At 31.5% G+C, this 21,239-nt stretch overlaps 5 protein-coding genes across 5 annotated transcripts, besides 3 other annotated features; 3 read left to right on the top strand and 2 right to left on the bottom strand.

Annotated features, from left to right (window-relative positions):
- Positions 1 to 1,810: 1,810 nt before the first annotated feature.
- On the bottom strand, positions 1,811 to 2,873 carry TVAGG3_0769150 (uncharacterized protein; the record flags this gene model as incomplete). The annotated part of the gene is made up of 1 exon (XM_001315292.1): positions 2,563 to 2,859. The coding sequence occupies one exon, from the start codon at positions 2,857 to 2,859 to the stop codon at positions 2,563 to 2,565; it is 297 nt and encodes a 98-aa protein (XP_001315327.1).
- Positions 2,874 to 2,930: 57 nt separating this feature from the next.
- Positions 2,931 to 6,052, top strand: TVAGG3_0769140 (ankyrin repeat and SOCS box-containing protein 4 family; the record flags this gene model as incomplete). The annotated part of the gene is made up of 1 exon (XM_001315293.1): positions 2,931 to 4,418. The coding sequence occupies one exon, from the start codon at positions 2,931 to 2,933 to the stop codon at positions 4,416 to 4,418; it is 1,488 nt and encodes a 495-aa protein (XP_001315328.1).
- A 1,601-nt stretch (positions 6,053 to 7,653) lies between these two features.
- Positions 7,654 to 7,727: a mobile genetic element.
- Positions 7,728 to 8,057: 330 nt separating this feature from the next.
- Positions 8,058 to 8,317: a mobile genetic element.
- A 354-nt stretch (positions 8,318 to 8,671) lies between these two features.
- Positions 8,672 to 8,791: a mobile genetic element.
- Positions 8,792 to 9,236: 445 nt separating this feature from the next.
- TVAGG3_0769100 (regulation of parkin-mediated stimulation of mitophagy in response to mitochondrial depolarization) lies at positions 9,237 to 18,223 on the bottom strand (the record flags this gene model as incomplete). The annotated part of the gene is made up of 1 exon (XM_001315294.1): positions 9,342 to 18,218. One exon carries the CDS (start codon positions 18,216 to 18,218, stop codon positions 9,342 to 9,344), a length of 8,877 nt encoding a protein of 2,958 aa, XP_001315329.1.
- Positions 18,224 to 18,324: 101 nt separating this feature from the next.
- Positions 18,325 to 19,630, top strand: TVAGG3_0769090 (pectin lyase-like family; the record flags this gene model as incomplete). Its single annotated transcript, XM_001315295.2, has 1 exon — positions 18,325 to 19,329. The coding sequence occupies one exon, from the start codon at positions 18,325 to 18,327 to the stop codon at positions 19,327 to 19,329; it is 1,005 nt and encodes a 334-aa protein (XP_001315330.1).
- A 384-nt stretch (positions 19,631 to 20,014) lies between these two features.
- On the top strand, positions 20,015 to 21,009 carry TVAGG3_0769080 (zinc ion transmembrane transporter protein; the record flags this gene model as incomplete). Its single annotated transcript, XM_001315296.2, has 1 exon — positions 20,015 to 20,773. The coding sequence occupies one exon, from the start codon at positions 20,015 to 20,017 to the stop codon at positions 20,771 to 20,773; it is 759 nt and encodes a 252-aa protein (XP_001315331.1).
- Positions 21,010 to 21,239: the final 230 nt, after the last annotated feature.

The following is a 21,239-nucleotide window of genomic DNA, read 5'->3' as shown; positions in this document are numbered from 1 at the left end:
CTATTTTTTCTATTTATTTTGTTCTAAAATTCTAAATATTTTTTTTTCATAACATAAAATATGATGTCTAGTCTCATTTACATAACAACATGCCTTAGAATAGGTTTTTTATTCTTTTTGTCACTTTAAATTAAGAATAAAAAGATAATTTAAATTGAATATTTGCGATTATTCTCACTAATGCTGCTTCCTCTTTTATTAGGTAGACAACAAAAAGTTAGCCTTGGACTCCCATATCAGATTTTTGATTGGTTGCGTATATAATGAGCTGGGATTGATAGACGAAAACCCAGTGAGAAAATTTTTGACGCCTGGACTTAATGTCAATCTGAATTTTGACTTATGCGAACAAAAACTGTACCCGATGTATTTTGGATTTAATATCATATGATTGGCAGTTATCGTTTTCCAAAGTTGATAAATCTTAATTAATTCTGCAAGATGAATACTTTCTGACACGGTTTAGGAGTAACTGAATGGTGTTCCCTAATGTAGCAATTCTATACCTTTTGTATTGATACTGAATTCGATTAAATTTTTAGGTTTGTTTAAATTGAGTTACTAAATTTACCCGCAATTTGTATGCAATACCAATTAATTTTGCTACTATATCCAAAGTTTTCGAAATAAAATATTATCTCTAAAATATCACAAATTTTGCATTAACTTTTAAACTTGAATGATATACAAATAATCCATACATAGAAGATATCTGTTAGCCTGCTATGGCAGGCATGAATATAAGGATAAGGAATAGCGTGTGGATACTCATAAAGCAGCCATGGCTGATGCAATTCTTGCAAAGTATTATCCGATTACATATTTTGGAATTGGTTGTGAGAAGATATTGCAGAATATAATTTTGATCGTAAAACACCGTAATCATGTATTGAAAATAAACAAATTTACTAACAAAATTAATATAATCATTGGAAATCAAACAAAATGAGTTGTTATAAGGAAGTTCTCATTGAAGGAACATTAACGCATTGAGGGTGTGTTCTGAAAGCAAATAATGCAGGGAGCTTATTTGATTCAAGTGATTCTACACCAAGATTTATATCCGGTGTCGATCTTTTGACATTATTTTGATTTAGTCGGGGGAGCATCGATTTGGGCTCACAACAGGTTAAAGGTGGAAGGTTCTGACTGCGAAATGCATGTATACGTTCTTCTGCCATCGGATTGAAGTTTTTCATTGCCAAAGGTGGGGTGAGCTCTCATGATGCTATACATCTTTGAAAATATTATTCTTCTAATTTGTGAGAATTTTGCGGTTTATAAAACTTTTGAATAAGTTTCAATAAATGGGCATCTATCTTCATTAAGTAAATCGAATCACTTAAAAGTGAACCGAAGAAAATGAATTGAATTTTTCTATAACATTCGATCCAGTATAAAATACGATATTATAAAAACCATACATGAATAATCTAGTTTTGATTTTTCTTTATGTTTATATTTTTGTGTGCTTATTTTTTTGATCGTTTCAAATACTTTTCAAATATACACAAAAATCAATGTGAATTCGCTATATGGACTTTAATATGCAATTTCTTTATAAGACCAAAAAATTCAATGAACGAAATATTTAACAAACAATGTGCCAAATGAAAAAATATTCATATTGATATTAAAATTAATCTCATCGAATTTTGTTTCATTATTTTGGTTTCTGAAATCATTAAGATGCTCTTGATGCATTTGACCAATACCCACTTATTTATTTGATTTCGATGAAAAATACAATTGAATGCATTTTAGTTTCATCTTATTCAAAATTTTGTGAGAGCTTCATTTCTTCTATGACCACGCCTTCAAATGACTCATATCTGAAATCGATTTGAATCTTAAAAGCTAACAAGCATATGTCTCACACCCGTTATCCATTTGGAAAGGAATGTTTGTTTTGCTTTCCTCAATTATTATGAGTTTTTTTTTTTAATTTTTAAAGTGCTGAATCGAAAAAGCGCTTACAAATATTTGTTTCGGTCTTTGCAATTTCAATACTTTATGTTCAACCAATTTTATAATTTTCTCAAAAAATTACATTTGTTTTCTATTTATTTAAACAAAAATAAACACATTCTTGATGCAACATATATGTCCTATTTATTTTCCAAAATAATTCATGTGATATTGTATAAAAGTATTTTTTACTATTATGTTCAGCAAAATCACCAAGGATTATCTGGTTGTTGTGAGTGATGTTAAAAAAAAAAAACTTTTCACATAACAAATAAAAAGACGAAAAATAGGGATACCCACATGACATTATCAGTCCATTTTTAAAGCCTAACTGTAAAAAAATAGACTGAAATTGACTTAATCACCTTTTCGACCAAGGGTTCTTGGAGCAATTCTACTTGTATTTCTTCAAGGTCTTGTTACATGTCTTTCCATTGGTGGAGGGATGATGTAACCATACTTCTTATACTCATTTTCTATTTGAATTAATTTTGCTTTTGGCCTTTCAAGTTCTCTTTGCATTGTTTCGATCATCAGACCGATTTTCCTATCATTATATCTCTTCATTGTCTCCTTCTCTCTTATGTATTTAGCCTAGACGTCTTCCCTTCGCCCTGCAGCCGTCTTTGGAATGGATGGTCGATAAATTACGGAACCATCTGGATTTTTTATGAATCTCTGTGCATTATCTTTTCTCATTTCAACTTCATACTTATCGTCGAGCTGCTGGAGTCTTATCTTTCCTTCTTCTTTCTCTTCTGCGATCTTTTGTTCCCAGCCTTTTGTGATCATTTCGATGTTTCCTCTTGCATCATACAGTTTAACATCGAGCATCATCTTGAGGTCGATGTCCTGTGTATCTTCGCCATCTATTAAATTCAATGGATCCATAGGAGGAAGGGGAAAAATTGTGTAATTCAAAATTTTCGACTAAAAAAAAGTAGTCGCAACTATAAATTTTGATGATATCTGGTCATACAGTATCACCAACTTATTACAATGAGTTGATGGGCACATATAAAGATTATTGTGATGCATTTGATTCATTATACAAGCTTAAAACAAAAGACGAAAAAGAATTAACTGTAATTTATCAAGATATCAAAATTCTGATCGATTCATATAAATACCCTCCAAATACGATTCTTATGGATATATCACGAATTTCAAAATTTAATAACCGCTACATGAAGTCGTACTTATACATTGTCAAACAAATCTTTGAGGAATATCAACCAAAAGAGATTAAGCACATTAATCCTGTTTTTGATTACATTTTATATAAAGAATATGGAATAGTGCTTGAAGAAAGCAACAGAAGCAAATTCGAGGAATGTGAATCTAAAAATTATTCATCGGATATTCATAAAGAGAATACAATTTACAGGGCAATCATGGATGATGACAAAGTATTATTAATTTTCATCATCGAAAAAAGCGAATTTGATGAAAATCAAAAATTACAATCCCCATTTTATCCACCTTCAAGAACTCCATATTCATATCTTGATCTATGCTGTTATTATGGATCTGTTGGCTGTTTTAAGCTCTTCATCACAAAATTCCATTCTAAAATAACAAAAGATTGTCTCTATTTATCATTTTTAGGTGGAAATCAAGAGATTATGAGTGAGTGCTTAAAAGTAGAAAAACCAGATGAAAAATGCATGATTTATGCAATTATTTCACATAACATTGATTTTGTTTCATTTTTGATGAATGAGTACAAAATAAACATTAACTTAGGATGTTGCTGTGTACAAAATAATCTTCGGGCTTTCTTGGTTCACTTAGATCAAACTAATGATATTGATTCATGCTTTGCATTTTCACCATATTTTATTCTACCGTCCCTTGTTGAATATTTTATTTTACATGGTGCAGATGTTAATGCTAAAGATAAACAAAACAAGACTCTACTTCATAAAGTTGCATGTATCAACAGTAAAGAAACAGCAGAAATTCTTATTTCTCATGGTGCAAATGTTAATGCTAAAGATGAAGATAACAAAACTCCTCTTCATAAAGCAGCATTAAACAACAGCAAAGAAACAACAGAAATTCTTATTTCACATGGTGCAGATATCAATGCTAAAGCTAAATATAACGAAACTCCACTTCATACAGCAGCATATTACAACATTAAGGAAACAGCAGAAATTCTTATTTCTCATGGTGCAGATATCAATGCTAAAGCTAAATATAACGAAACTCCACTTCATAAAGCAGCATATAACAACCACAAAGAAATAGTAGAAATTCTAATTTTACATGGTGCAGATATCAATGCTAGAGATGAAATTGGACAAACTCCACTTCGTAAAGCAGCAAATAACGGCAGCAAAGAAACAGTCGAAATTCTAATTTCTCATGGTGCAGAAGTTAATACTAAAGATAAAAGCAAAACAACCCACTTTATGGAGCAGCATATAACAACCACAAAGAAATAGTAGAAATTCTAATTTTACATGGTGCAGATATCAATGCTAGAGATGAAATTGGACAAACTCCACTTCATGAAGCAGCAAATAACGGCAGCAAAGAAGCAGTCGAAATTCTAATTTCTCATGGTGCAGAAGTTAATACTAAAGATAAAAACAAAAAACCCCCCACTTTATGGAGCAGCATATAACAACCACAAAGAAATAGTAGAAATTCTAATTTCACATGGCGCAGAAGGCAATACTAAAGATAAATAAAACATGGAGCTCCATTAAAGACTTTTTTTCAATCATTCCCTAATCATTTATATGCATTTTTAAGGATTTGCCCTCACAACAGGTTAATTGCAGAAAGATCTGACTGTAAAGTGATTGTGTACATTCTTTGTACTATGGAATTAATTAAAACTCGAGTGGTATATAGTCCTGTGACTTGCCAAACTACCAGAATCTAAACTGAGTGATGAAAAAAAAGTTTATTTACTCCATGAAATGTTGAAAACAGCGCCTGTATGTGCATCAGCAACCCAAATGAAGTCACATTATGTATATATAAGCAATCTATTGGAATGGTTTTTCTCTTCATTATTCACTCGTTCTAGCTATCTACGGCAATCATATGGGACTAAAGAGAAATGAATTTTTATCGTTTAATCAACAAAATAGAAATAAAATATTTACAAAAATGAATGTTCATGGGTGGACACATTGAACAAATTTTCTTTTCTTTTCTTGGTAAAAATAATAATACTATTTCAAGATTTCCTTCACATGGACGCAATCCAATGAATGTTAAATTATTCTTAAATGATTTTGTTCCTTTTTCTGCTGTATCAACATTTCCATAAGTTAAAAAATCATCAATACTGCATCGATGGATATAAATGCATCCAACAAATCCATATCCTTGAAATAAAACACCTACTTTATTTTGCCGATTGTTTTTGAAATGAGAATCGAAAATATCAAGTCTTTTATCATAAACTTCAACTAGAGACCGAACATCTCCATTATCATGGGAATTATTTATATAATTACATCTTTCAATTATTCCTGGACAGTCCCAAAACCGAGTAATAACATAGTCAATTGCTTTTAAACTCTCAAAATTACAAAATGAAACATTTACTGTTGATTCAAGAGAATGATAATAGAAACCTATACTAAAAGTTTTCCAAAACCATTTTGTTGGAAAATCATATAATATGCTGAACTAATTCCTCCATTACAAATCGATCCTTGGAGGATTGTATTGTTGATTTTGCCATAGAATTTACCAAATTGGCCATCTGAAAAAGTTTTACTTTCATATGAACATAATTTATCAAAAACAATGGCAGTATTCCTAGTACTTGATATATATGCTATGCCTGCACATCGCAAAAAAACGTTTTCACAAAGCAAAATCGAGCAGTCAACTGTATCTTTGAAATTAATTGCTCTTTCTTGAATGCTATTGAACTTGCATATGTATACAAAGCATCTGTTTGATGTTGAAGTGACTTTTTCAACTTCACCTGTAAAAACTTTTGAAGGAGGACTAATTCCTTCATAATAAAGGTTCCAAACACTATTTTGATCTTCATCTCTATGGAAAGACTTCTCGAAGACAATTAGTTTGACTTCGACAATGAGCTTTTTTACTCATTGCAAAAGTAATAAAAAGACAGGGGGTAACATCATATTTTTCTGCAATGCTATCCAAGTAAGTTAAATATTTGAAATATATAATTATTATGATGGTAAAACTTTTGTGCTCTAGATCTATTTCTATATCGAGGTGAATGATTCAAAGAAATTCTGAAGAGTATATATACCTTCTCTTTATCATCAGTATGGAAATACCCAAGTAAGTAATTTGAGTACAATTAATCATAAAATTAAAAAAAGGCTGCATATATGATTCAAAATCTAACAGGAACAGAATTCTTAATTTCACAACTGCTACATATCATGCCGATGTGGACAATTCTAGTTATAAATTTAATATTACAAACTGTAATATTTAATCAATAAAATACAGAATACACTTTATGGAATGCATATATTCAAATTGTTCATTCAATAGTACTAATAGAAATTGACGTCTATCGAAGTATAAAATATGGTACTGTTAATTCTAAATAAATGAATTTAACCATTAGGTTTATTTATATCTCATTATGCAGTTGAAGGATACAACACTACATATTTTTCTAAAAAGCAAAATGAAAATGTTAGTCGTTTCGTAAAGTGTCCAATATATTGTTAACAATGTTTATAACACGTTGTTTATTGATTCAGTTACATTTTTTTCGTTTACAATTCCGTTTTTATGCATGGAAATACCCAGGGATTGAGCTGTGAAATCTCTTGATATAGATGAAACTGTTCTCTTTTAACTGTATTTGATCTTTATGCCATTGATTTATGATGGCAATAATTATTTCACGAAATTCCAAATATCTGAAATAAATCACTATTTCATAATTTTCATTTAACTAGAAATAAAGCTAAAATAATGAAATTATTTCATGTAGCATCTATGGCAGTCCCAACGGGAACCGCGGTAATTTACCGAGGTTTCCGCACACCGGTTCCTTTTTTTTAGGAATTTTTTAGATTAAAAAATATGCTTTGTAAATCATTTTTTGTAAATCGGCAAAAATTTGGAAATATTCTGACGACAATAAATCTGGGAATAGTATTTTAAATACGAGAACAAACTATTTAAAAGTGTTTCGCTCGATTTTGTATAATTTCAAATTTTCGCATATAGCTTTCCGTGAATTACCGTGATTTTACCGCCACATCAATAGTTTACGACACTTTTTCCGTAAATTGAGTAGTTTACTGCACTTTTTCCGTAAAATTGAGTTAGGGAATCCGTAAGATTACCGTACCTCACTTCTAGTTGAAAATAGCATTAGTATATAATAAATAGATATATTATTCATATTTTTGATTTTGAATTACGGAAAAAGTGAGTTCAGAACTTCCAATTATTATTTGATTAATTATGTTAAAAATACTATAAGGAATTAAAATACATAATGTTGAAATTTGAATTACGGAAAAAGTGAGGGCGAAAGTGAAGTGAAAAAGTAAGATATTTTTTGTTGAAATAATCATAGTTGTACAATTTTGAAACTATATGTAAAGCTATAAATTGAATAAATTCAAAAACAAAAATTGTTTATTCTTATTAATAAATTTATATTAATCAATATTTGAACAACCCGTAATTAAAATCGAATTCCTCTTAAAATTTAATCCATACGTTAATTTTTAATTTGCTCGGCGAATGCCGAGCTTCCCTACTTCTCTTGTCATTCCTTCAAAAACTATAATCTCATCGCACTTACAAACATCATGATTTGATGTATTCTCGAGAAATCTTAGACTTGTTTGTCATTTGATTATAGCATTTGAAAGTCATCTCGAAAATCGATTAACAAGACAATTTCCCAAACATCTACATACAAGTAGATGATGGTAAACACATTAGAGTTGTTTTGCTATGATTCCTCCAATCTTATGATGAGAAAAATCATATCAAAACAGCTCTAATCGAACATTCTACACAGCTTAGCATCCAGCTAGTTCCAAGTAATGCGATTACAACATCAACGGCCAAAGCCTGTCAGAATCCTTTAATCATTTCTTCTCATCTCAATGTGAAGTGGCCCCAAACGAACTACAAGCTGACGTTACAACGCATTACAACCCGGTTAATACGAGCATATACATTAGAGCTGCTTTGTTATGATCTCCCTCATCAATTGATGAGAGATCTCATTATGAAGCAGCTCCAATCGAACTAAAAACCTACATACAAATGAGTGAAAACAAACTCATTAGAGTTGTGTTGCTTTGATTTCTCTCATCAGAAGATGAGAGATACCAGAACAAAACAACTCTAATCAAACTTTCTACACAACTCAGCACAGTATCAATGCAAAGTAATGCGTCTGTATCGTTAACAAGCAAAGTTGTTTCGGGTCCTTCCATTTTGGAAGAATTCGGAACAACTTTGCGAATTGATAGTGTAAACCCATATACATGAAAGCGTGCATGCATAAAGACAGGTATTGTCAGCAATGACTACCTGCCCAGCTATGAGTGATCAGAGAATTACCATCTCAGGCTTTTTGAGAACGTTTCAGCCAGGACCCTCGTATGTTGACTGTGAGAAAGGCATCCTTTATCTGAAATAGATGCTTTTCCAACAATCAAATCCGAAGATCTTCGACGTTGTTGTAAAAAGAGAAGGAGAAGGAAAGAAGAGGAAGGAGAAGGAAAGAAGAGGAAGGAGAGGAAGAAGGGAAGGAAAAGAAGAAGAAGAAAAAAGAAAAAAAAGAAGGACATATTAAATATAATGCGCACTTAATAGTGCCGAGGCGCGATTTTTTTGACTCTATATTACCGCACGGCAATGTTTTTCTCGATTTTGTACAGCCCTAGTAGCATCACACCTAATTACATAGAATTTATTAATACAAATTCTTGAATCGGGTTTTCCTACAAGTGTAAAAAATGCGCAAAAACAATTATTTTACATTCAAACTGCGCATTATTTGCGCGTTTAAAAATCTATCCGCGTAAAGTAGTCAAAAGATGTATACATTTTTTTCTTTAATATATTTTGCATATGCAATTGTGGAGTACTTTTTCAAATGCGCAAAATATGCGCAGATTCAATTTTTAATAATCATTTTTGCGTATTTTTGCCCCCCTGTAAAACCCCTTGAATCAAACCGTATTACTTCACCAAAATAAAAAAAAATTAATTACTTAATGACACTTAGTATAAACCTTGAATCTTTATCAGTACGAGGCTTGTACTTGCTGAAATGTTCTCTATTTTATAACTAAAATGTTCGAATCAATAAACACAAAAATTTGAGCTTTTAAAAAATTATATATTAAATAAAAACTAAAAAATATAAATGTTTAATGTAATTCCATGTCTTCACCAATGTTAAGTTCATTATGTCGGCTAGTTAAGAATGATGAAACTTCTTTAGCAGTGTCTTCATTCTTTGCAATGAATTTGAGGACACCTTTCAAGTTCTTGAATGAAACAACAACTTTTTGACCATCAAAAGCAGATTTGCTGTCGCAGATCTTCATAGGCTGAAGTTCTTGTGTGACATCGATTCGAATAACAAATACTAATGTACTAGTGATAGCGATGTATCGTTCGTCTTTTGCAGAGATGTCTTTAACAAGAATTTCAATTCTTTCTTTAGGAAATCCACCTTCGAAAATCATGAGTTGTAACATCGCTGGAATCTTCTGGAATTCTTCGACACATCCACTAGAAAAACATCTTGGAATACGGATAGATTTATAAACCAAATCATCATCGTTAACAAACTTAGTGGCACCACTCAAAATAGATGTTGATGCATCCAATATTCCTGCAAGAGGAGACATAACCATGTTTCCAATTCCTTTTCCAAAGCCAACAACGGCACCAATAGCACCATCTTCTTCGGCTCCACTCATCGCTGATTGAACAACATTGAATGAGTTTCCGGAGACATTCTTGTAGATGGATCCAAGGCCGTGATTAATTGAATCGCCAGCACCCATAGAGTTCATAGTATTTCCATAACTTTCTTGACCAGAAACTGTGTGGAAAACATTAGCAATTGTTCTTGTTACTCCTGCACCTGCTGCCAAGACTGTTCCGACTGTCGCACCACCGATGGCTTTGATATCTCCTTTTGCGAGTTTAGAGCTTTGTCGAGAGATATTCGATGTTACTTCGTGAATCGCAAACAACATGTTCGTGTTGAATAACAATTTCAATGCTTGTGATGTGACTTGTTTGATGTAAGGCTGAACAATTCTTTCGTTGATGAAATCACCTGTTGCAGTGAAATCAGAAATTGGGAGTTCAGGAAGAACAATTGAACCTCCTGAAACACTTGGAACGAAGTTTATGATTTCTGTTAATAAAGGATGAAGTCCAACTCTAGCTGTACTTGAGAAAATTGAGAAATTCAATTGAACTTCGTGGATTTTCAGGGATTGAGCTGTGAAATCACTTGATGTTAGAGAAACTGTTCTCTTTTCACTATATTTGATCTGTCTGTCTTTGATTTCAGATGGTAATAATGGTTTCACGAAATTCCAAATATCTGAAACAAATGACAAATCAACACTCATAATTATCTTTTGAACTCTTATCGAAATGAAAGAGAAAGCAGTGAATAAAGGTGCATCGCCAAACATAGTACATCTTGCTTCAAACCAATGATGATTCTCATCAGGATAAGCTGCTAATACAACACCGTAATTCCGTGGAACTAACATATCATCTAATTGCATGGAATTAATGCAAAAACTGACATTTGTAAATCTATCGTTTTGTACATATTTCAATTGTATTCCATGGATGTTCAAAACACACAATTCTCCCATTTTATCGATCAATGAGATGTTGATGTTATCAAATATCAATGAGAAATTCCAACAATGTCTCGTTGGTTGTTCAACTGGGCGGTTTGACACAGCTATCGTCTTTCGACATTTATCGTTAATTTCGATGTGAATCCAAACTTCTTTTTCTTCATATTCTGATGAATCGTCTTTCAATGCTTTTGCAATATATTTAATTGAATGTTCAATGTCTGTCAAATTAACATTGATCTCTAAATCATAAATACAGACAATGATGTCGTTTAATTCAAACGGCTTTTGCAACATGATGAATGTTGATCTCTGTGGAAGAACTTCGATCTTCTGATCACAGTTGACTTGTTTGTAATAAACAGGAATATCATTATAATTGGTTATTGTCAATGGTTGTGTCACTTTTGCATCTTTAAATGATGCCAAAAATTCTTTTCCATCTCCTTTGATTTCGAGTTCAATTCCATTTCTCTTTGTCATTGATTTCGAATTGTCCATGAATGTCGTGTGGACAGGAGACTCCAAAGATATCAATGAACCATCAGAACTCCATACACTTCCATCTGGATTTAATGATCTGTAAATAAATGTTAATTTTTGACTGGAATATGGTAAAATTATTTTCTCTTTCTTCCTGACAATTATTGGATCTAAAATTGTTGTCAAAACCGTTGGATTTTCAAAGGATTCAATTGGATCCAGTCTGAAATCGAATTTCGTCAAGTTTTCAACAGCAATGTATGGCTGGATAGTGACAACAGATGTTTGATTGATGATTTCTGTTGTGTAGTGAAGTGGTACAAATAAGTGAGGTGAAGTGTTCAAAGCAATGAAATAATCTTCAGACATTGGAGCAGCGAGACATTGTAGAGGCGTTTTATTAAGAAGCCATTCATCTTTAAGCAATAAATATGCAGATAATGTACTGAAATTACTTTCGAAATATTCAGATGTTCCCCAATAACAATAACCGTTTTCTGACGGTTTGTCATCGTCATTTAATGGAGCAAATTCTGCTGCAATGTTTGCAGATGAATCACACAACATCAAGTCGAAACCACTCTTATTAAATATGACAGTAGGACTGAAGAAAGTGATTTTGAATGCCTGTGTTTCATCATCGTATTCTGTATCTGCAACAATTTTGATTTTTGAAGTGTTTTCTAAGATAAACAATTCGATTGCAGACTTTTTAGTTTGTGGAGGCAATTCAACGAGTTTAGAAAATGGATTTTCTGCAACTCTGAGTTTAAGTAATAACTTGGACAAATTGGAAATGGAAAGAGTACAAAACTTCTCTTCGTTTTCTTTGAGTTCGAGAGTTTCGAATTCTTTATCTTTTTCAACAGCAATTTGAATAGTTATTTGATGCATTAAGTTATTTCTCAATACAACTTGTGGAGAAATCTCAACATTTAACACGGATATTTCATAATCCAAAGTTGAAGAGATCAAAAACTTCGAAGTTTGTGATTTAGACTTAACTTTGTAAATGAAATTTCCTTGTTTCAATTTTTTGATTGAGAAATAATCATATTTCGGTTTGACAGTTCCCAAAAGACCCAAACCCATATTGCATGTTGGAGAAACATCACAAGGAAGATTGCAATACTCATCTGGCTGGATTTCCAATGCCCTTTCCAATTTATTCCGTTTTGAATGGATGTAAAGTAAAAGTGACACTCTTGTATTATTATGGAATTTAATTGGAGTTGAGAACAACAAATGAGATTCTGTTGGTGTTTCTGAATAACTTGCGATTATGTTATTAGTCAAAAATCTTGGATAATTCAATTCAGAAGTTGTGAATTGGAATTGTTTGTTTCCGTAGAAAAGAGAAATTGGAGTTTCTGGATTTACATCGTAACTCGAGATATAAACAGAAAGAGGAGAAAGTTCAATTTGTCTGTCACCTACTTCGAACTTTGAGAAAATTCCTAAATTATTGTATAACTTGAATTGTTCCAATTTATCTGTTGAAATCTTTTTGTTTGATACGCAATAATTAATTCGTTCAAGAAGTTTCAACAAATCACTCAATTCTTTATGAGTTATATTGATGTTCATGTCACGAACAGCTCTAATCTTTATCTTTGATGTTTTCTCTGAGAACTCAATGAAATAATTGAATGTTGTTGGCTCCAAAATCTTCGAAAACTTGTGTGTTTTGTGGTCATAATGTTCAACAGTTATAGATTTCAAAGTAAAGTTATTAATAAAGTCTTTCGACATGTCTATTTCAACATCAATTGGTTCTGTTGTGATTCTCAAAAGTGGCATTGGTTTTAACCTTAATCTATTTTCAGAACAAATGTCAATCCAGCAACTTCCTGTGAAGATTGACAAAATCTGACCAGAATTATCTTTTTCTTCGACTTTTTCTGGTTTTTCATATGAAATTGGTGATTTTTCAATGAAAAGTGAAGTCAAATTCATTATAGAATTTTGAAGAACAATAATTGATGCAATATCAATTGGCGAAATAGAAACACGAACTGTTTGTGTTTCTATCGATGTCTTGTTCTTATTTTCTTTAGTTATTTCCTGGAAATATTTGATGTTTTGTAGAATAACGATAGGATTGTAAAGTTTTTCTCCAAACTTTGGTCCCATCGAAATATTCAAGTGATGTAACAAAGCCATCATTGTTTCTGAAGTTTTTTCGAACGACAAACTCAAATCTAAAACCATGATTTCGCTCTTTTCAGGATCAATAGGAAGAGTAACACACATATTCATTACATCTGCTTTGATCTGTGAATTATTATTTTCACTTTTTTCTTCAGTTTTGACTTCACTTTTGACTTGTTTATTCGGGAAGAAATCGTAAGTCAAAAATGGGAAAACTTTGATGTATTTGTAGAATTGTGCAACAAACTTATAATCCAAATACAAGAACAAGTTTCCTAATGTTACAAACATATCACTTTTTTGTAATTTAAATGAAACACCTTTCTTAAATTCATTAAATTCACAAATATCAATGATTTTCATTTCATTCTTTTCGACAAGAAATTCATCAAAATCAATTCCAATGTTGCCATCTTCCATTCCAAAATTAAGGTTATTTAATTGAATTAAACCGAATTTTTCTCCATCATTTGGTATTAATGAAATCTTCTTCAAATTCGCCAAAACTGTTGTATACAAACCAACAAAAGCAGTTTCATGTTTTTCTTCTGTTTCTGGTTTTTCTTGTGGAGGAGGAGCTGCAGTAAATGTTGACAAAGAATGGCATAATTCTAAAGTAGATTTACTGTTCATGTCGTATTCAATGGATTCTATCGTTGGTGTCACTTTTATTCCATAGAAGAAACCGTCACTTTTTCCAATAAATTCTTCTCTGATTTTTTCGTCAAAACCAGGTTTAATTGGCTGAGGTTCATTTCTTAAATCCAAGAATATAGGAACATCCAAATTATTCAAAGTGAGAAAACCATAACCAGATTTATCAGTTATTTGTATTTTATCAGTTTTCAGTAACAAATCTGTTGGGAAATTAGGAGTTTTCAGGGAAAAGTTGTTGAAAACTAAATCAACACCAGGAAAATCTTCTTCTATTTCATATGGAACTAATCTTAAATTAAGAGTATCAAAGCAAACATCGTAAGAAGAAGTAGGAATCATCATTGGAGAGTCTTTCCATTCTCCTTTTGGTAAATCAGCTGTTAATCCACTGGACCAACTAAGTAAATCATTCAAAAATTGCATATTATAACAAATATTCAATTTTTCAGATGAAAAACCGTAATATTTCTGAGCCAATTTAAATGTCACTTTTTGATTTTCATCGACATATAAGAAATGTTGATTTTGAGGTCCATATTTATCAGTATCTATTTTGATATTTGTCATATCAACTTGTAATGACAAACCACTTTCTTTTTCGATCTTCAAATTGAGTTCCAACAAATCAGTAATTAATTTGCAAACAGTGGAACCATCTTTGCAAACTAAAGGAACATTTAATGAATTAATATCTAAAATAAGATTGAAACCAGTATCATTTTCATTGTTTTCATTGTTTTCAACTTGAATTTGTTCATGATTTTGATTTTCTTCAATTAATCCATCATCAGAATTGATTAATGATGGTGGTTTCTGTGTGAAAAATCCAATTGCCCATGAAAGAGGTGCTGTTTTGCCTGATAAATAAATTGAATCAAATTTAATCGTCATTGGTTTTGCCAAATTCAAATTAAACTTTTGGATTTCGAGGAAATCGTCTGTTTCCAAATTAGACAAAAACTCTTTTCCTAAAATGGAATTTATGTTGACAACAATTCCTGTTTGTAAAATTCCAACATTTAAGTTTGCCAAATTAAATGCCAAAATTTTCTTTTCCAGATGAATCATATCCAACTTAACATCATCAACATCAACATTGATTATCATAGGAACTATATTTTCTTGTGGTTTTTCTGTAATGTCAGATTTTATGTCACTTTTTACATAATTGTCACTTTTTGTAATAGCCAAAGCGTGATTTAATCTCTTGAGTGTGTAATCCAACATATCCAAGATAAAATAGTAGTTTTGAGTGTCAAAATTGACAAAAATGTCATGTAAATTAACAGAAATATTTTTCTTTTCATTTGTAAAGTTCATATCAACAACAGGAGTGAAAGGAAGAATTAAGTTTTGCTGGTTAATCATCATCTTAACATCATCTAGTGTCACTTTTATTTTTTGTAAATCTTTTTGAACGTCTAAATCCAAAACAATTCTATCAATGAAAAGTTGGACGATTATTTTGTCACTTTTCTTTGAAGGAATACTCAAACAAACATTTGGATTTTTGACGATAAAAGTGCCTCTCAATTTATTGTCTGTGTCACTTTTTGCTTTCTTATCAACAATAACAATTTTTCTTTCAATTTTCGGTTTTTCGTCATCCAAGAAATTCAAAGTTTTCTCTTCAACAACTTCGATTTTGTTTGATTTCGGAACTTTGAAGAAGTCAGACAACATGAAAACCCATGTGAAATCAAGTAAGAAATAAGGCTCAGCCAAAGAAATTGTCATATCAGTGATATTTTCTTGTGGCTTCTTGGAAATGTTGATTTCGATGGCGTTTGAATGATCTCCACCGAAAGAAAAGAAAGTTGTTTTCTCAATGTCAAGAGCCAAAACGTTAATTAAGCTGAATTTACAGTCTATGGAATCTTCAATGAATGATAAACATGAATTGATCGTTCCGATTGTAAATTCGTTAATTTGTTTATCGTTTTGGTTAAATAACCTCAAGATTAAGGACTTAAAGTTGACGTTGAGAAGCATAGAAGGTCCATTCTCGCTCTTGATGATCTTCTGCCTGGAAGGAGGCTGCTTTTGGTCTTTCTTGTCCTCATCTAATAATGGCAATGGTGGAGGAGGCGCCGTTAGCTCTTTAATCAGGTTGATAACGTCTAAGTATTGGTTCCTAGTGAAGTTTACCTCGATCGCGGCTATATCGATGTTGAAAATCTGGTTAGGAATTGATGACATTGGAATGTAAAGCAAATTCAGGCCAACGGAGGTAGAGAATGGAAGAACAACTTTCCTTTCGTTGAAAGTAATACTGAAATTACGAATATCAAGCAAAGCTCTGTCATACCAAGTATCTTTATTTTGATATTCGCGTTTGAGTGAAGGATCGACATGAACTTTGATAGAATCTAAGTTAATGTGTATTGGAGATGAGAAAGGAATGACAATATGTGGTGTATCTATCTCAAGATCTACGAAATTGAAAGGATGTTTCTCAAAAAGCTCGAGAATCTCCGATTTCGATGAATCTCTGCGTTTTGGAGGTGGATCTGCGGGGTCTACATAGATTCCTTTCTTTGGAGTCTTGAAAAAGTTTGAGATAAAAACTAATTTCGGAACATCTCCAATGATTTCTGGGGAACTGATCTGAGCTTTGACATTAGTTTGCCTTTTCTCTGAATTGTTCGTGAAATCTAATGACATACATGGAGAATCTAATTTTGGAATTAATTGAACTAAATTTCTTGGAGAATCATTGAAGATATCGACAACGCCGATACCAGTAATTGATGCTTTGGCAGATAAAATAGGGCTTGTCATATTGACAATGCAAGATATTTTATCAACAAGCAATTGAACCAATGGTTGGCCTGGAAATGTATTAAGAGTGGCTTGTATCTTGTGAATTATGAGGTTTGCTGATATTCCTGCCGTTTTATTTCGACCTTGAGAAGATAATGATCTCAATTCTTGGGAAGAAATGTCCAATTCGTTAGAAATAGGCCTTGATTTGGACTTATCAATACGATATCTACTATATGTCATCATATTATACATGACATTCAGTCCAAATTTCTCTTCCAATTTCGTATATTCTGCTTTGACGGCCGTTCTGTTCGTAGAGACCATGTAATCTTCAAGGAACTTCGATGTTTGCTTTCTGTTCTTTAAAAATGTCAATGCTGCTTGAGTATCAAGTAATTGAGGATGTTTCTTGACTTTTGCGGCGTTATTTGCGAAATACCACCACAAACCTGCAGATCTTTCACTCCTAGCAGGTCTGTCTGGTCTTCCACAGCCTCTGTAAAGTCGTTGCTTATTAAACATATATTGTTGCCAAGAAAGTTGATCTATTGCATACCATTGTAATCTATCAAGTGCGATATCGATAATAGGAATATCTGCAATGAAATTATCCGAAATTAAGCTTTTTTCGTTATTATGTTCCCAAATCGTGTCAAAAGTGAAATCTTTCAAGATATATTGATGATTTCCTTTTGATTGTGCTGTAATTTCACTCAAGAACTTTTGGTTATCAATCGGATTTGTATTTGTATCAAGATAAACACTTAAATTCTGAATAAAGACTTTCTTGCGTAATATTTTTGGTTTCTGAGAAATAAACGCTTTATTTCCATTGTCATCGATTGTAAAAACTTGAATACTAGGGATAACAATGCCAGCAGAGATTATTTTGTCTTGAATCTTAAATTCTAAGCGGATATGTATGTCTTGAATATCAATAATTAAATTGTCAATGACTGTACCGACTATTCCTGTCATAACATCTTTCTTTTCAAGATTTTCTTTTTCGCATAAGCTGTCAAGCTCGGAACGTGTTCGTGTGGGCGTTTTCATGTCATTTTCTAATAGAACAGAACCATCAATTGTTCCTAAAATGTATAAACCTTTAACTGAAGCAGCAACTGCTTGAGTTCCGAGATGTAGCCACGGAAATTTCGCTGATAAAGATTGTATAATACCATTCTTTATATTTACAGGAACACCATTCGATGCAAGTGCATGAGATTTTAATTTAAGATTCTTAAACGCAACATCACCGCCAAATATTGAGAGCTCTAATTTACTTGAGTCTAGAGCTTCAATATAGCTTCCAAGAACATAAGAAATAACCTTGGAAGCTATCAGGCGGGTCATTTTCAAATTTTTTTATTCAATTTTTTTATCATCTTCGGATCATTTTATCCAATGAAAATAGTTTTAAACTATTATCCAAAATCTATCAATCTCAAAAAAACGAGAAATGTCTAAATTTGCCAATATCTTCGAAATAAACTTCTTTTTGCAACTTCAGCGAAGTTATTCTCAATATTATGGCTCTACCAAGCCAGAAAATATAAATAGCAATGCTACTATCATAAAAACTGGTAATTATTACATACATCATGCAATATTTTCTTTCCACAATCAAAAAACGGCAATTCAACTTGGTTCCGGCAGCAAAGTCTTAATCGAAAAGTGCACATTTTACAATAACAGCTCCACAAAAAAAGGCGGTTCATTCTATATCCAGTATTCTGACAGTGTATTAGTTCATGTTTGTTGTTTTCTTTCATCAAGTAGTGAATACGGATGTGCGTATAACATCGAATTATTATCTAGAAGTAGCTCCAAAAGCTATGCATTAGAATGTTCAGTTTCAGAATGTACTGGAAAAGGTAACTCTATTGATCAATGGAATGGATATATCCAAGTAATTAATATGAATACTTCTTATAACATAGCTACTGAACATGCTGCATATTTATTATCAGCTCCAACAGGAACAGGAATTATTAATTTCACAACAGCATCAAATTCATCATCTATAGAACGAGGTGTAATGTACAATGCACAAAGTCCATTTACAATTACAAAATGTAATTTTATAAAAAATGAATGTACAGGAAATGAAAAGCCAATAATTATTTGTACTGACTCTGTTAAATATTCAAATTGTTCATTCATAGGAAATAAAGGGTACTATTTATTTGGACAAAAACCAACTATAGATAATTGCTACTTTAATAATAATGAAGTCACTAAATTTGTACAAAATGCTGATGATACTTTTGATTCAATTGAACCATTTGATTCATCTCTATCTCATTATGCAGTGGAAGGGTGTCCTTTAAAATATGAAGATAAAATTGATACCAATGATAAACATGAAGAAGACCAAATTGATTTTGACATCAATAACGCAGTTAAAAAAGTTTATAAATCCTCACTTGTTGAGGCAATAAGTTTATATCCTGTAAAAAAATAAATCTAAATGTTACTGTATAATTTATTTAGCACACTTTCATTGATGATTGTGGATTCATCAATTGTCGTAAGTAACTCAATAAAGTACCATATATAAAATTGTTTGGTATCTTATTTAAAATATTTTGAAGTCATGGCTTAAACAATTTGACTTCGCTTTTAAAAAAATTTTAATTCGAAATACAGAAAAGATGAAATTATTTGATGTTAGAAATAGAATAATATCATGAACAAGGAGCTATTAAATAAAGTGGTGCATGAAAGGATTGCGCTTAAATTAATAAAAATAGAGTTATAGTTCAATAATTCTGATAGCTGGTGATAATAATATTTTTGTCACTTTTTCCAGACGAAAATGACAATACTTTTTTTTGATCAAACGAAATTTTACATGATCTCTCTTTCAATCATTGCCGAAATCAAATAACCACAGTTCTCTAAATGTTTCACAAATTACATTCTTATTTTCCAAATTCATTAATTTTCTGATGAAATTTTCTTGAAAATTTTTCAATAAAATTTTTCATTCAAAATTTTATTACAACGGACGCAATTAATATTTAGAAACATGTTTCTTGATATGCGCATATTTTTTTCTATTATGATCCCCGAAATTTGATAAGTTCTCAATTTCGTAAACATTCAATATTGAACTATTTTGAGTTCAAATTTAAAAAGTATCAATCATGTCGCATATCAAGCTAGAAACCCTAAAGTACATATCGGCTGGTATCATATGGTTCACAACTCTAATTGGTTCCGCGATGCCAATGTGTATTTGTGAAATCAAATGGCAATCTCGTCTTGAAGCACTTGCAGGTGGCGTCTTCCTTGGTGCAGGATTAGCGCATTTCCTTTCGGATTCTTTTGTTGATATTGGAAGCTTTCATAATTATCCACTTGCTTCAGCAATTGCAGTCTCTACATTTGTTTTATTGACAGCTGTTGAATTATTTTCATATGGAGAACATGATAAAGAGTTTGATACCAGTGAATCAAAAGAAGAAGCAAAGGAAATGATTAGAACAGATAATCCACTTGAAGCAAATAATGAGATACCAAACGAAGAACAAATTCAAGGCATGTTTTCAACATCAAATAAGGGATTAATGATTACCACAATATCATTATACATTATTATGGACGTTCATTCTGTTATAGAAGGCCTTGCCTTGGGAATCATGAAAACATTCAATGGTATTATTGCAATATTCTTCGCAATTGTTGGTCATAAACCAGTTGAAGCTTTCGCGTTATCATTGATTATCCTTAAAGATAAACCAACAAAAACACTTTTCTGGATTTTTGTTGTTCTCTATACGTTGATGTCTCCAGTTGGCGTAATAGTTGGAATAATAATTACAAAGCATGTGCAAAACAGAATTGTCATGGGAACAATCGCTGCCTTCTCTGCAGGAACATTTTTGTTTGTTGGATGTAACTAATGGTCTGAAATGTTTTCACATAAAACAGAATGGAATATATCTGAAAAAGGATGGCATTTCAGCATCTTCTTTATAGGAGTCCTATGAATGCTTTTAATTGCTATTGTCGAAACTTTGAACCCTGAACAAAGTGTTACAAAATAATTCATAAATGTTGGATAATTAATAAAACTATCACTTTTAATAATTAATCTTCTTATGTTTTTAATATTTGTTCTAAACTTTAATCATTTCTCTATTTTTCAAATTGAATTTAATTTCGAGTAGGAGTTCAATAATACTAATGCATTTAATAGCTCACACTAAAAGCAATAATCATGATTTATTGTTCCAAAATATGAAATCTCATACTTTAACTTATGAAAGTTCGTGGAATTTTTATGGAAAAAAATAATAATGCCGCCACGAAAAATAATTCCAGAACTCAATATTTTAAAAGCGTAATAGGCACTTAACAATCAAGTTC

The sequence above is a fragment of the Trichomonas vaginalis genome, chromosome III (genome assembly GCF_026262505.1).
Source record: "Trichomonas vaginalis G3 chromosome III, whole genome shotgun sequence".
In the NCBI taxonomy this organism is placed as follows: Eukaryota; Parabasalia; order Trichomonadida; family Trichomonadidae; genus Trichomonas; species Trichomonas vaginalis.
Note: the sequence above shows the minus strand (reverse complement) of the source record. Positions and strands in the feature narration are given on the sequence as shown.